We start from the raw sequence: 13,197 nt of genomic DNA, 5'->3' as shown, positions 1-13,197 counted from the left end.
TCTGTGAGACTCTTATCTCCAATGAACCACCAGAAAACTGGAAGTGGAGCTGTGGCTCAAAGTGGTAGAGTGCTAGACTTGAGCTCAGGGACAGCACCCAGGCCCAGAGCTCAAGCCCCACAACTGACAAAAGAAGCAAAACAAAAACCAGAACAAAACCAAGTTGTCTTTTCCTTTTCCTGTCCCTTCTATTTTTCAATGGTATTAATGGAGCAACTCATCACTTACCAAGTCTATTCACATGTCTATAAGTCACCCATGAGTCTCTGTCTGTCTGTCTCTCTCTCCCAGTCCTGGGGCTTGAACTCAGGGCTTGAGCACTGCCCCTGAGATTCTTTTGCTCAAGGCTAGCACTCTACTGCTGAAAGGATCCATCACCATCCATGAGGACCACACAGAGGCAGGCAGGCACAGGAGAAAGATTATTACAAGGTTTATTAGAGGAGCCATCTTTCCCCTGGAGAGCGCATGGCAGCCTCCACTATCTAGGTAGCAGCAGAGTCTGGGGGTAGGAAGTGAGGTAGATGGGAGTTCAGGTGGGTCTGGGAGGAGAGCGGGAGGGGCCAGCTGTATGGTGAGAACTCCAGGGCAGGGAGAAGCTCAGGTATGAATGGAGCTGAGGACCAAAGGTGGGCATAATGCTTAAAACTACTTGAGCCACAGCACCACTTCTAGCTTTTTCTGTTGATGCTGTACTGAGCAATTGAACCCAGGGCTTCGTGCATGCTAGACAAGCACTTTACCATCAAGACACATTCCCAGCCCCTCCATGTGTCATTCTGAGATGAGATCCCTGGTCAGAATGACCTACTCCATAAGGCACAGCTCTAATGAAAACAAGTCCAGCAGGCTCCAGGCAGAGGAGTTGGATCTTCACACAGAACTCCATGAGCAAGTCTGCCTATTATCCCACCACAGGAAGAACTCAAAAGTCTTCTGCGGTTTTTGCCAGCAAGAGACCATGAAGAGCTGGAAGTGGAGACATCGAGAATAAGAAACAGGCCGAAAGTGTTCACTCATGCAGCAGAAGAAAGGTCAGGGTAGACTGTCATTCAGAATCTGAAGTCCTGTGATATTGGCAAATCAGGACCGCAGCACAAAACTGGGCCTGAGGAGTGGAGATGCCAAGTGTTCTCCAGGTGCTAGTGTTCATGGAATTCGCTGCTGTTGCTGTTTCTGTCCTGCAACCCGGGAGCTTTTAATAGAACAGAGATGTCTGCCACCGATTTTGTGGATCAGACTCAATCTGAACTCCCTTGCCCGCATCTTACCCTGGCTACAGCTGCAAGAACCAGTTCACATAGTCTCTAGCCAGCTTTGCTGAAGTGCAACCTAGAAGGGTCTCACTTCTGATCTTCAATATGACACCTCAAGCTTTCAAGGGACAGAGCTGTATGGAAATGGGGAAGGCAGATACTTGTTGTGAGGGAGGCAAATTTTGAGGTACATTTCACAGGCCTCCTCAAAAGTTCTGGCTAGCTGCAGCATCCCACCCTAACTGGATAATACACTCTAGAACTGGGTCCACCTCCTTCACGTTCTTCACCCTCTATTCTTTTACACCCACTAAAATATTGTTTCCAGGTTAACTGATCTAAACAGCATGAAACCGCTAGTCTCAGGTTTCACGGGGAGGGGAACTCAGCCTGAGAAGGCTGGCACAGTTCCTAATTGGTGATTAGTGTGGAGATTTCTAACAACAGGGACTAATATTACCCACATAATAGAATCCCAAACCACTGCTAGAATAAACCCAAAGTAGAGTGAGAGGAGTCAGGGGAGATGGTGTGGAAGGCAAGGGCGTGTCAAATTCTGGAAACAAAGATTGTAGGCAATTGCTATTATTAAAAAAAAATCATTTTATTAAAATGCTCTGATTTCCCAAGGCACTTCAGTAGCTTTCAAAAAATATGTTTGTCTTTTTTTTTTTTTTTAAAGCAGATGAAGCATATGCTTCAGGAGTACCATGGTAACATAATCGGAAGAGAAGACAATTACACTGAGCACAAAAGACCTCCCAGTAATGCTGTCACATGACTGAAGCAAGCAACTGGGAAAAAACTAACATGATTTATGCTTTTTTTTTTGTAATTTTCCCTACGATTAGGTATCACAACAGGAACACATGACAATGACACTGTTTTTTGTTTTTGGGGTTTCTTTTTTTGGCACTTGGCTAAGTGCTAGTGGCTAAGGTTGAAACGGCTTTGTATAAGTGGCGACTGCGGACAATTGCCAGAGTGGTTCTAGATTAAAAGGAGAGACACAAACTGAAAGGCTGAGCAGGGGGCTGTTCCCAAGTCTCTACTGACTGGGCAAATAACTTAAGGAGGAGGAGACATAACAACAAACAGACAAAAAAAAAAAACACCCAAAAAACAAAAACAACAAAATAAAACCTCATTTCAGACACAATTTCTCACATTTCCTTCAAACCACAGGTAAGCTAGAGTAGCCAGGAAGTTTGATTGCCACAGTAGTGGAAAAACAAGCATAGTGGATTGAACAATGTATTTCTCATGGGCCTGGACAAGCCTAGTGCTTTATTCAGATGTAAACAAGTCCACCCAGCAGTCAGACTTAATGGTCACAATCAATGCCATCTGCTATGGCCTGTCCATCTTAATTATCTTCAGGGTTTCCCTACATCCTGTGCTCTTCTGCTGTAGGGTCACAATAGACCCCCTTTAATGGCCTTTTGTAACTGAGGAAAAATGAAAAAAAAAAACAAACAATCAAACTCCCTGTGGAATTGTTTCCTTTGGGGATTAAACCCAGGACCTTGTGCATGCCAGGCAAGTGCTCTATCACAGAGCTCCATCCTCAGCCTGGAGTTATTGCTGTCCTGTAAGGCTCACCATTAGAAAGGAGGAAGAAAACTTAGACCTCCAATTTTATCAGGGGACCAAATCTAAAAGAGTTTCCAGGAGATGTCTTTCCTATTCTTCCTGATCCCACCAGTTCTAATCAATCATTAACTTCTTCCCAAGTGCCAAGCCCGACAGGATGTAGAAGCTGTCTGAAGGTAGCCACCAAGTCTCTTGGAGGAAAGGTGGGGCCCTCCTGGGTCCCCGTGCCCAGCAGTGAGCAAGTCTGACACAAGGTCAACAGGATAAACAGCAAAGCCCTTGGTCATGGAAGGACTCAAGAGTTTCTCACACAAGATGCAGGCTTTCCTCTTCAGCTTTTTTAGCTACTGGAAGTGTGTTAAAAGGCTGTGCTTTTGAGGACTGTAGGGCTTTCTTCACCATCTTTAAACATTCTTGTGTGGCTTGGAGTGTGTCTGTATTTTATTCTAATAAGAGAAGCAAAACAAATGGTTAGCAACCAATCTTCAGATGTCTACCAGTTTCAAACCCGACCCACCCACCAATCAAGCAACCAGAAATGAATATAACTTCACTTAGGAAAAGCACAATCATACAACAGATTTGGTAAGGCTTCTCCAGGTCACTGGGCTATCCCAGAGCATTTGTTGCCACGGAGATGTGCACAGAGACACGTCCACACCAGATTAGACCACTGTCATCATTTCTAATCCCCCTCTGCAGGGGGCGCTACTGCACATAGTGCATCCATACTGGGAAGATGGAGGCCTCCTTACCCTTTGACCCTTAGCATCTGGTCAATGGTGTCTGGGAGAGGCATACCGAAGCTCTCCGGGAAGAACAAGGTGAGGATGGCTGTCAAGATGGTCAGACTTCCCATGAGAATGTAGGGTAGGAACCGGTCATAGGCACCTGTGACAGAGCCAGAGAGAGGCCCAGGCCCCAGGCTTCCATGAGACTTAGTCTTATTCTTAAATCATTTATGTTGCCAGGACTCTGTGAAAGGGATCTGTCTTCCATGCTGGCTTCAGTGCCTCCCACAGAATCAACTGCAAGACTGTACCTACACAGACTTAGAACCCAGAGCTAGCACAGGCTTGCCCAGAGGTCTAGCAGCCCCTCTATGACGTGGGAAGCAGAGGAGCTGAGTCGTGAGGGGTATTCCTATTTCCCAATATTGGGTTTCCAAGGAACATGAGGCACATGTGCAGGGACAGGAACGACTTCAACTGAAACTGGGTTACACCCGTTTGGTTTGCTTTCAAGGTGAGACAGGAAGGTATCACTGCTTGCTTATTAGATCTGTGCAGCATCCCACAGAGCAGCTTGGGTATTCCCAGAGATAAGTGCCAGTCCTACCCAACACAGGCTGTTAGGGATGTGCAGGGGAAGCACAGCTCTAGCAAGGATTTTTTTTTTTTTTTTTGGTTTGGTCATGGGGCTTGAACTCAGGGCCTGGGCACTTGTCTCTGAGCTTTTCTGCTCAAGGCTAGCACTTCTATTACTTTGAGCCACAGTGCCACTTGTGGTTTTCTGATGGTTAATTGGAGCTCAGAGTCTTATGGCTGTCCTGCCCAGGCTGGCTTCAAACTGCAACCCTCAGATCTCAGCCACCTCCAGAGTAGCTGGGATTAAGACATGAGCCACCAGCACCTGGTAAGAAATATTTTTTGAGGAAGAGAAAATTGTTGCTCTGCTACATAAAAATGGTGTAAACTACTCCGTAAAGTGCTCCAAGTAACAATCATTCCATTTATCAGACTCCTTAGATGGACATCTTTCCTGTGCCCTGGAGTCCAGGAAGAAATTTCTTCAATTAAATACACTGGTTCCTTAACGTATCCTATAGTGCTTTAGGACACAGCCTGATGTGGAGGCCTGGGGTAGTTAAAACATAAACCCCTCAAACTTTCCTATCCATTTTCTAGCTAGTCTATTGGTGGTTTTTATTTGAGGGTAGTACCTCCCCCTAAGTCTACCTGGCCACGTGCCTTCCTGGCCAGCGATCCAGGACAGGATGGATCCTGTTTGCAGGATATACTTATTGTCTGCTCAGCTCCCTCTGGCTCATATTAAAGCCAATTAAGTGCTTTCATCCTTATCACTCACTATGCCCATCTGACTTACCCAAATAAATGAAGTATGGAGACAGGATGCTGCCCAGACGGGATGCTGTGGAGCTGACCCCGACACCCATGTTTCTGACCACAGTAGGGTACAACTCGGCAGTGTACACATACACCATGGAAAAGGCAGCAGTGATTCCAAACTTGCCCACCATCACCAGGACCGTGGACAAATAATACAGGTCTGGAGAGGCAAAGGAAAACAAAGCAGTAGTGGGTACCAACTTCCTGTATGTTGCCAGGAAAGAGTTCTGTTCTTGTTCAGCCTGAAACTTACTTTCTCCCCTGGTTTTGGGAGTGGGGATTGGATTAGTTTCTATAACTTCCTATTGCAAGATGGGGGTCAGAGCCAGGATTTCTAAGTTAACCATTGAAAGGAGACAGGGAACCTGTCTCCTCAATCTTGAGGCCATGAGATAGCTCCCCACAGCTCAATCCGCCTGTCTTCCAGTCCACAAGATACCACAGATGTATCTTTTAGGGAATGAGCTGTCACCCCAAAACCTCATCCTGCAGAAACTATGGGATTTAATAAGAACTTTACCTGATGGGAGAATTCAGTATTATTTTCCCATCTATCTCATTCTTCAAATGAGAGACATTGACCTAAGGATCTCTCTGAGCACTGGTGTGAACCCCTACATTCCCTCCTGGACTCCTCTGCCACATGATAAACAGGTTGTTCTTGTGCAGAAGGATCCCAGCATGACAGGCCCCCAAATGATGACCAGAGGCTCTGAAACCTGCAGGTACACCAGATACTCCTGACAACCTCCCCTCCCTCTTTTCTCCTTCATTACTTACTAGCGCCCTTTTTGTCCTTAACTGTGCTGGGCTTACTCCCTGTCCAGTTTCTGCTGTTAGTGTCTCTTCTTCTGTAAATGTCTCCCAGGGCATTCTGTCACTTCAAGCACATTTCTGCTGAAGTGTGCCCTTGATAACTATGACTACTCTGGAGTTAGTTCCCCACTGGCCTTTTCTTTGACTCACAGAATTGTAACACATTTAATTGGCTTGTTTGTTGGTCTTCTCGACTAGGATGTGAGCTCCATGAGAACCTAGGGTTCTCCATCACTAGCATTGGCCCACAGTTAGCACCTCCAAGCTACTGGATGAATAACTGAGACCAGGGCTAGGGAAAAAATAATGGCGATGACTTTCTTTCCTCCTCTTTATTCCTGATAGGAAAGCAAGCATTACTTTGGGTCTAAAGTAAACATTAGCCAATCGCCCAATCGCCCAGTGGTTATTCTTCCCTACTTTCCAGAGCCCAGGCTACAAAGAATGTTCTGGTCTCATGAGGCACTGTCTATTTTAATTTTTAAGCCCCAAAACACAGACAGGCAGGAGAGCTGTGAAGGGCTTGAGTGTATTCTATTAACTGAGAAAGACAGCGTGGTAGAGAGTGGGTGGCGCAATGGAGATCAGGGACTGCTGATGGGTGTGGTCCCTACCTGGGGGCACCAGCTGCACGAAGAGAAGGACACTGCCGCCCAGGAAGAGGGCTGTGGCCATGGAATAGCGCCGGGGCACGTGTTGCAGTAGCAGCCAGGCCAACACATATGCTGGGACTTCTACTGCTGCCGAGAGGAAGCAATTCACATAGATGTCCCCATGCAAGTTAGGAGTGTCAAGGGATAGCCCAAAATAGCCCACGGAGATGGTCAGCCTGCAAGAAAGCACAGAAGGAAGCTAGAGAAGGCAGCATGTATCTCGCCCAACCTGCGCAATTCTCTTGGGGAAAATGTCAAGCTATTCTTTCAGCAGCAGACTAGGATAGCAGCAAAGGATTCCACCTTGCGCCTTATTTCACAGAAAGAAGTGGGACAATGGAAATCTTTTACTAGATTTCAGAGCGTTCTACGAAGGAAATGACCCAGCAACAGGGTTATAAAATTCAGATTGATTTACACACACACACACACACAAAACCCAACCTCTTACCTTTAAAAATCTTAAACTGAGCCTGGTACTGGTGGATCATACCTGTAATCCTAGCTACTCAGGAGGCGGAGATCTGAGGAGTGAAGTTTAAAGCCAGCCCAGGCAGGAAAGTCTGTGAGACTCTGATCTCCAGTTAAACACCCCCCCTCCCCCGCCCCCCAAAAAAAGACCTGAAGTGGGGTTGTAGCTCAAGTGGCAGATTGCTAGCCTTGGGCATAAAAGTTCAGGAACAATGCCCAGGCCCTGAGTTCAAGCCCTGTGGATCCCCCAATGCCCAAGATGAAGCATTTATAGAAGCCCACCTCCTTCCTCTAAGAGCCTCTCAAACTCAGCAAGTACAGGAGCTACGGATGAAGTAAGGCATTACAGAAACATAGGGATAAGGCAAGTATTAGAACTAATATTTGGAAAAAGTCACCCCCACACCCTCCAACAGACTGGGGTGACCAGCCAAAAAAGCTCATCAGAGGAAGCTCCACTATGTTTGTGGTGACAAGATGGAGCTCAAAATGGTGGGGTAACATTGTCGCTCATCTGCATTACCTCCAAGGTGCCTGGCCCGGCCCCTGTTCTCAGTAAGTGTTCTCTGATAAATGACCCACACTCTTTGGAAACCATACTGTTTCTGACACATCTGCAGGTAGAGGACACAGCTGGTTACAGTGTCTGCAAGTTCCTGAGAAATCTAAAGCAGAGAGGTGAGTCTTTGTGAACCACAGAATAGGGAACGCATTACAGGCTGCCAAGCCTAAGGTGCAGGCTAGTTGCTGGTCTTAACTAAGGCAAAGCAAGGCAGCAGTGCATTACCTTGAGGGATCTGGGGCTTTTCCTTGGAAATGGGTGACTCATCGCAGCCTGCCAATGGCTGAATCTAGTAGCAAGGACTCAGAATGAAGGCTTTCATCCTCAATCATACTTTTTTTGTTGGTGGTGGTGATGGTAGTCATGGGGTTTTCTGGTGGTTAACTGGAGAGAAGTCTCATGCACTTTCCTGCCCAGGCTGGCTTGGAACTGTGATCCTCAGAACTCAGCCTCCTGAGTACTAGTCATCCTCACTCATCATAATCCATTCAGCAGGCTTTAGTAGCCTGCTATGGGTCTAGACCAAGCTATTCAGGCGCTCAGGTGTGTTCTTTATCTCTGGTAACTCACAATCCCATCCTGGTACTTGTAAGATGTTTCCTTAGATGGAAATGGATGGAAACTGGAGAGGACATTTAAGTCTATGGCTTTGACCTTAGGACAGCTCATGAGCATCCCAGAAATGGCCTGTCCTGCGCCCACATTTCCAGGGAGCTCTTAGCAGATTTTGTCACCTAAAGGATAAAGTGCCTCCACTTAGATCCTTCTTAAAAAGCCCTTCTGTTAGGAAAAGAAGAATTTCAGAAGAAAAGCGAAGACCCCTCCCCCAACCTTTACTGGCCGCGCGGCAGTGCGCCAAGCCGCCGGCCAGCCGGCCCGGCGGGGGCTGCGGGAGCCCCAAGAGACACAGCAGAGACACAGGGGGCCGCTTTCAGATCACCAGGTACTGGTTTACAGAACAGCGGATCGCCAGGAACAGAGAAGCCTACCAGCCGGGAGTCTCCACGAGGATCCCACCCCCACCCCTCACTCTCCACCTGAGCAGAGAGGCTCCATCCCGCCAAAGCCGCTCGGCACCAGCAGCGCGCCCGCCCGATCGAGATCGCAACGACCCGGCACTCTCCACCCGAGCAGAGAGGTTCCATCCCGCCAAAACCGCCAGCAGCGCGCAAAGGGAACTGTCTGCAGACCACCCACCCGCCCGCCCAATCACGATCGCAACGACCCGGCGGGGCCACTCGGGCCCCAGAGGTACCGCGAAGAAGCTGTCTGAGCGGGGACACTCTTGACCCGACAGCTTCGACAGAGGCAGAGACAGAAAAGAATCACACAGAGCCACCACCGCCCAACCCAGCCCGGATTGCAACAACAACTGACGACCTACACCACACAGAAACAACCAGCTCCAGGGTGAGTACCCCACAGGGGAAGTGTATCCCTCAAGGGAGACCAGAGCTGGAGGGAATCCCCAGACCCTGACCTAGACTCCCTACCCCAACACCCGGACCACAGGACCCACTAAAACTGGGAACTGTTTGAGAGCTCCACCAGCCCGTGGAGCACACTCAGCTGGCCAGGCTAGAGCAAGAGCACCCCTGGAAGGGAGCTTAAATGCCCAAGCCAGGAACAGCGCCCCTGGGTCAAGACTACCAGCAGTAGAAGAAATTTGAACTGTGTCCCCCAGGCTGTATAACCTAGGTGGTATACACATCAGCACAGGCCTAACGAGTGCGCTCCAGGCTGCATAACCTAGGTGGTATACACAGCACAGGCCTAACAAGCGCGCTCCAGGCTGGGGCCGGAACCAGGCCCGGGGATCCGGCGCCTGAACAACACAACCAACTCCTCCCAATTGAAGTAAAAAGCTGAGCATACGCCTCAACAGAGGGGAGAAAGCCAGGAAACAACACTCCCCGGGGAAGCACGCCTGTGACAACAAAAGACCTGGAGGCCCAGGACAAGAGAAGCCCAAACCCCACCAAAACTCCACCCATATACCCTAGACTGGGAATTGGGCAACACAGGCTGCCAGCACCTGATAGTAAGCAGGAGCTCAGACTGTTAAGGCGGCTCAGCAATAGAGTGATAGTCTTGGATGTATGAGGCCCTGGATCTGATTCCTCAGCATCACAAAAGCAAAAAGGGTCAGAAGTGGTGCTGTGGCTCAAACGGTAGGGTGCCAGCCTTGAGCTGAAAAGCTGAGGGACAGCACCCAAACCTAGAGTTCAAGCCCACAACCAGCCCAAAACAAACAAACAAAAACACATCAGGAGCCCATAGCAGACTCCAGCATTTGGGAGAGTGCATCCAGAGCATCTGTTCTTCACAAGAGCACCCGTAGGAGCAAACACAAGCAGTCTAGGCTGCTGAACCCTTCCAAAGGCGGGAACTGCCAGCAATCTACAGCAGAGAGCTGAGAATCCTAAGTAAGTCAGAATAGCAGCTGGAAATAGGCTCCCAACAGAACCCAGATCAGGCACAGACTCTCTACCAATACAGAATCAGCAACCAAGCAAAGACAGACACACCAAAACAAAATTGAAGAGCAGTCTCCTGAACCTCCATGCGAAAATCACAGAGAAAAATCACAAGGTTTACTACCACCCAGGACAGCAAGCTCACCTCAAAAGCCAGCAGCCACACAGGGGAGAGCCCCAGTGGGAGCAAAGCAGGAATGGAAGACAAAGGCTACTTCCAAGGGTTGCTGGAGGCAATGACTCAAGAAATAAAGCGAGAAATTGATCAGAAATTGAAAGAGCACAAGGATGAACTATCCAAAGAGATACAGGGTATCAAACAAGAGATGCATGCAAAAATAGAAGCTGCACAAACCTCAGTAAGAAGTGAGATAAACGCCAAATTAGAGGTAATGCATACCTCATTGAGAGGTGAGATCAGTACTCTGAGAACCAACATTGAATCCATAAAGGGATCCATTTCCTCCATGCAAACCACAATAGAAGCCACTGTCAACAGAGTGAATGAAATGGAAGGTCGAGTGTCAGATACAGAAGACAGAATACACCAACTGGACCAAAAAGTGACAGATATGGAAAAATTACTCAAATTAAACCAAAGGGATATTCAAGAGCAAGCAGATAATGCTAAAAAATTTAACCTTCGCATAATTGGAGTGGACGAAGGTGAGGAATTCCAGAGCAAGGGAATGCACCACCTATTTAACAATATAATCAATGAAAATTTTCCCCACCTCAAAAACGACCATCTTAACTACATCACAAAAGCTTATCGAACACCCAACAAGCAAGACCCCAGGAGAAACACTTCTAGACACATTATAGTAAAAATGATAGATCTGAATAATAAGGAAACAATCCTGCATGCAGCAAAAATGAAGAAGGAGCTATACTACAATGGGAAAAAAATAAGAATTACTGCAGATCTCTCCACACAAACAATGAATGCAAGAAAAGCCTGGGAAAGCACCATACGAGCCCTGAGAGCCAATAACTGCCAACCCAGACTGATCTACCCGGCAAAGCTAGCATTCACATTTGACGGAGAACTGAAAACTTTTAATAGCAAAGAAAAACTAAATGAATTCATAAACATTAAGCCAGCATTACAAAGAATTCTAAGAGGGGGGACACAACCCGAAGAAAGCAGCCAGGAACTGGGGCCTGCCCCAAACAGGCGTTACTCAAAGTCTAACTGAGCAAGCACAGGAGGAAAGGAAAAAAGAAAAACTTAGGAAAACGGAATGGCAGGGACAACAATGCATCTCTCTATACTTTCTCTTAATATAAATGGGCTGAATTCGCCAATTAAAAGAAAACGAACTGAGGACTGGATAAGAAAACAAGACCCATCCATCTGTTGCCTTCAGGAGACCCACCTCTCAGCCAAACATACAAACAAACTCAGAGTGAAGGGGTGGAAAAGGATCTACCAATCAAACGCCCCCAGTAAGAAAGCAGGTGTAGCTATCCTGATATCTGACAAAATAAACTTTTCATTAAAATCAGTACAGAAAGACAAGGACGGACACTACATATTAATAAAGGGAACAATCCAAGAGGAGGATATAACCATCATCAACTTATATGCCCCAAATATTGGTGCACCCAGATATGTCAAACAAATGCTCTCAAACTTACAGAATAAAATAGATCCCAATACGATAATACTAGGAGACTTTAACACACCACTCTCACCAAAGGACAGGTCTACCAACCAGAGGATTGGCAAAGAAGCTACCGAATTAAGAGAGGCCATACTGCAAGCGGAATTAACTGACATCTACCGAGTATTTCACCCTAAAACAACACAGTACACATTCTTCTCAGCAGCTCACGGAACTTTCTCCAAAATAGACCATATCATAGTTCATGCAAGGAACTTAAGCAAATACAAAGGGATCGACATAATCCCCTGTATCCTATCTGACCACAGTGGAATCAAGCTAGCTCTCAATAACAAAGCATACCACAGAAATTTCTCCAATACATGGAAATTGAACAGCACACTCCTTAACAATGCCTGGATAACAGAAGAGATCAGAGAAGAAATAAAGCATTTCCTACAACTCAATGAAAATGAAAACACCTCACAAAGAAACTTGTGGGACACAGCAAAAGCAGTCCTGAGGGGCAAATTTATTGCCCTCAGTGCCCACATCAAGAGAATGGAGACAGACCAAGTAAATAATCTCACGTTGCAATTAAAACAGCTAGAAAAACAGGAAAAAATGGAACCTAAAGCTACTAGAAGAAGCCAGATAACCAAATTAAAAGCAGAGATTAACCAATTAGAAAATCAGAAAACCATAACCAAAATAAACCAAACAAAAAGCTGGTTCTTTGAAAAAATAAACAAAATTGATGGCCCATTGGCTAGATTAATTAAAAAAAGAAGAGAGGAAACCCATATTAATAGGATTAGGGATGCCACGGGAAACATCACCACACGTACCCAAGATATCCAAACAATTCTAACAGACTACTTTCAAAAGCTATACTCTCTAAAGGAAGAAAATCGGGCAGAAATGGATGCATTTTTAGAGAAATACAAGTTGCCCAAACTGAGCAAAGAAGAAGTTAACCAATTAAATAAGCCAATATCCTATAATGAGATACAGGAAGCTATCAAAAGTCTTCCAACAAAAAAAAGCCCAGGACCAGATGGATTCACAGCAGAATTCTATAAGACCTTCAAACAAGAACTAATACCCATACTCCTCAAGCTCTTCAGAGAAACAGAGAAGGAAGGAGCTATCCCAAACTCATTCTACGAAGCCAATATCACACTCATCCCCAAACCAGGCAAAGACCCAACCAAAAAGGAGAATTACAGGCCAATCTCCTTGATGAACACAGATGCAAAGATCCTTAACAAGATTCTAGCTAACAGAATCCAGAAACACATAAAAAAAATAATTCACTATGACCAGGTAGGCTTCATCCCAGAGACACAGGGATGGTTTAACATACGTAAGTCAATAAATGTAATCCAACATATCAACAGAGCCAAGGTCAAGAATCACATGATTATCGCTACAGATGCAGAAAAGGCCTTTGACAAAATTCAACATTCATTCATGCTAAAAGCTCTGGAGAAAATAGGAATAGAAGGAACATTTCTAAAAACAATAAAAGCCATTTATGACAGACCAATAGCCAATATTATACTTAATGGGGAAAAGCTACAACCAATTCTCCTAAAATCAGGAACAAGGCAAGGATGCCCACTGTCTCCAC

General features: G+C 46.3%; 1 protein-coding gene across 5 annotated transcripts in view; it reads right to left on the bottom strand.

Moving 5' to 3' along the window:
* Window positions 1-1,839: 1,839 nt before the first annotated feature.
* The window catches only part of LOC138808201 (organic cation/carnitine transporter 2), a 39,927-nt gene continuing 28,569 nt past the window's right edge, over window positions 1,840-13,197 (bottom strand). For 3 of the 5 annotated variants that reach the window (XM_069994179.1, XM_069994183.1, XM_069994182.1), the window contains 4 exons: window positions 6,409-6,623; window positions 4,956-5,138; window positions 3,605-3,740; window positions 1,840-3,295 (listed from right to left, as the gene is read on the bottom strand). In XM_069994179.1, the coding sequence (XP_069850280.1) occupies window positions 3,208-3,295; window positions 3,605-3,740; window positions 4,956-5,138; window positions 6,409-6,623 (622 nt within the window). In that variant the 3' untranslated portion in view covers window positions 1,840-3,207. The remainder of the gene's footprint in view (window positions 3,296-3,604; window positions 3,741-4,955; window positions 5,139-6,408; window positions 6,624-13,197) is intronic. The other 2 variants (XM_069994180.1, XM_069994181.1) reach the window with 2 other exon arrangements.

This window comes from Dipodomys merriami, unplaced genomic scaffold (assembly GCF_024711535.1).
Source record: "Dipodomys merriami isolate MVZ:Mamm:240054 unplaced genomic scaffold, mDipMer1.0.p SCAF_447, whole genome shotgun sequence".
NCBI lineage: Eukaryota > Metazoa > Chordata > Mammalia > Rodentia > Heteromyidae > Dipodomys > Dipodomys merriami.
Note: the sequence above shows the minus strand (reverse complement) of the source record. Positions and strands in the feature narration are given on the sequence as shown.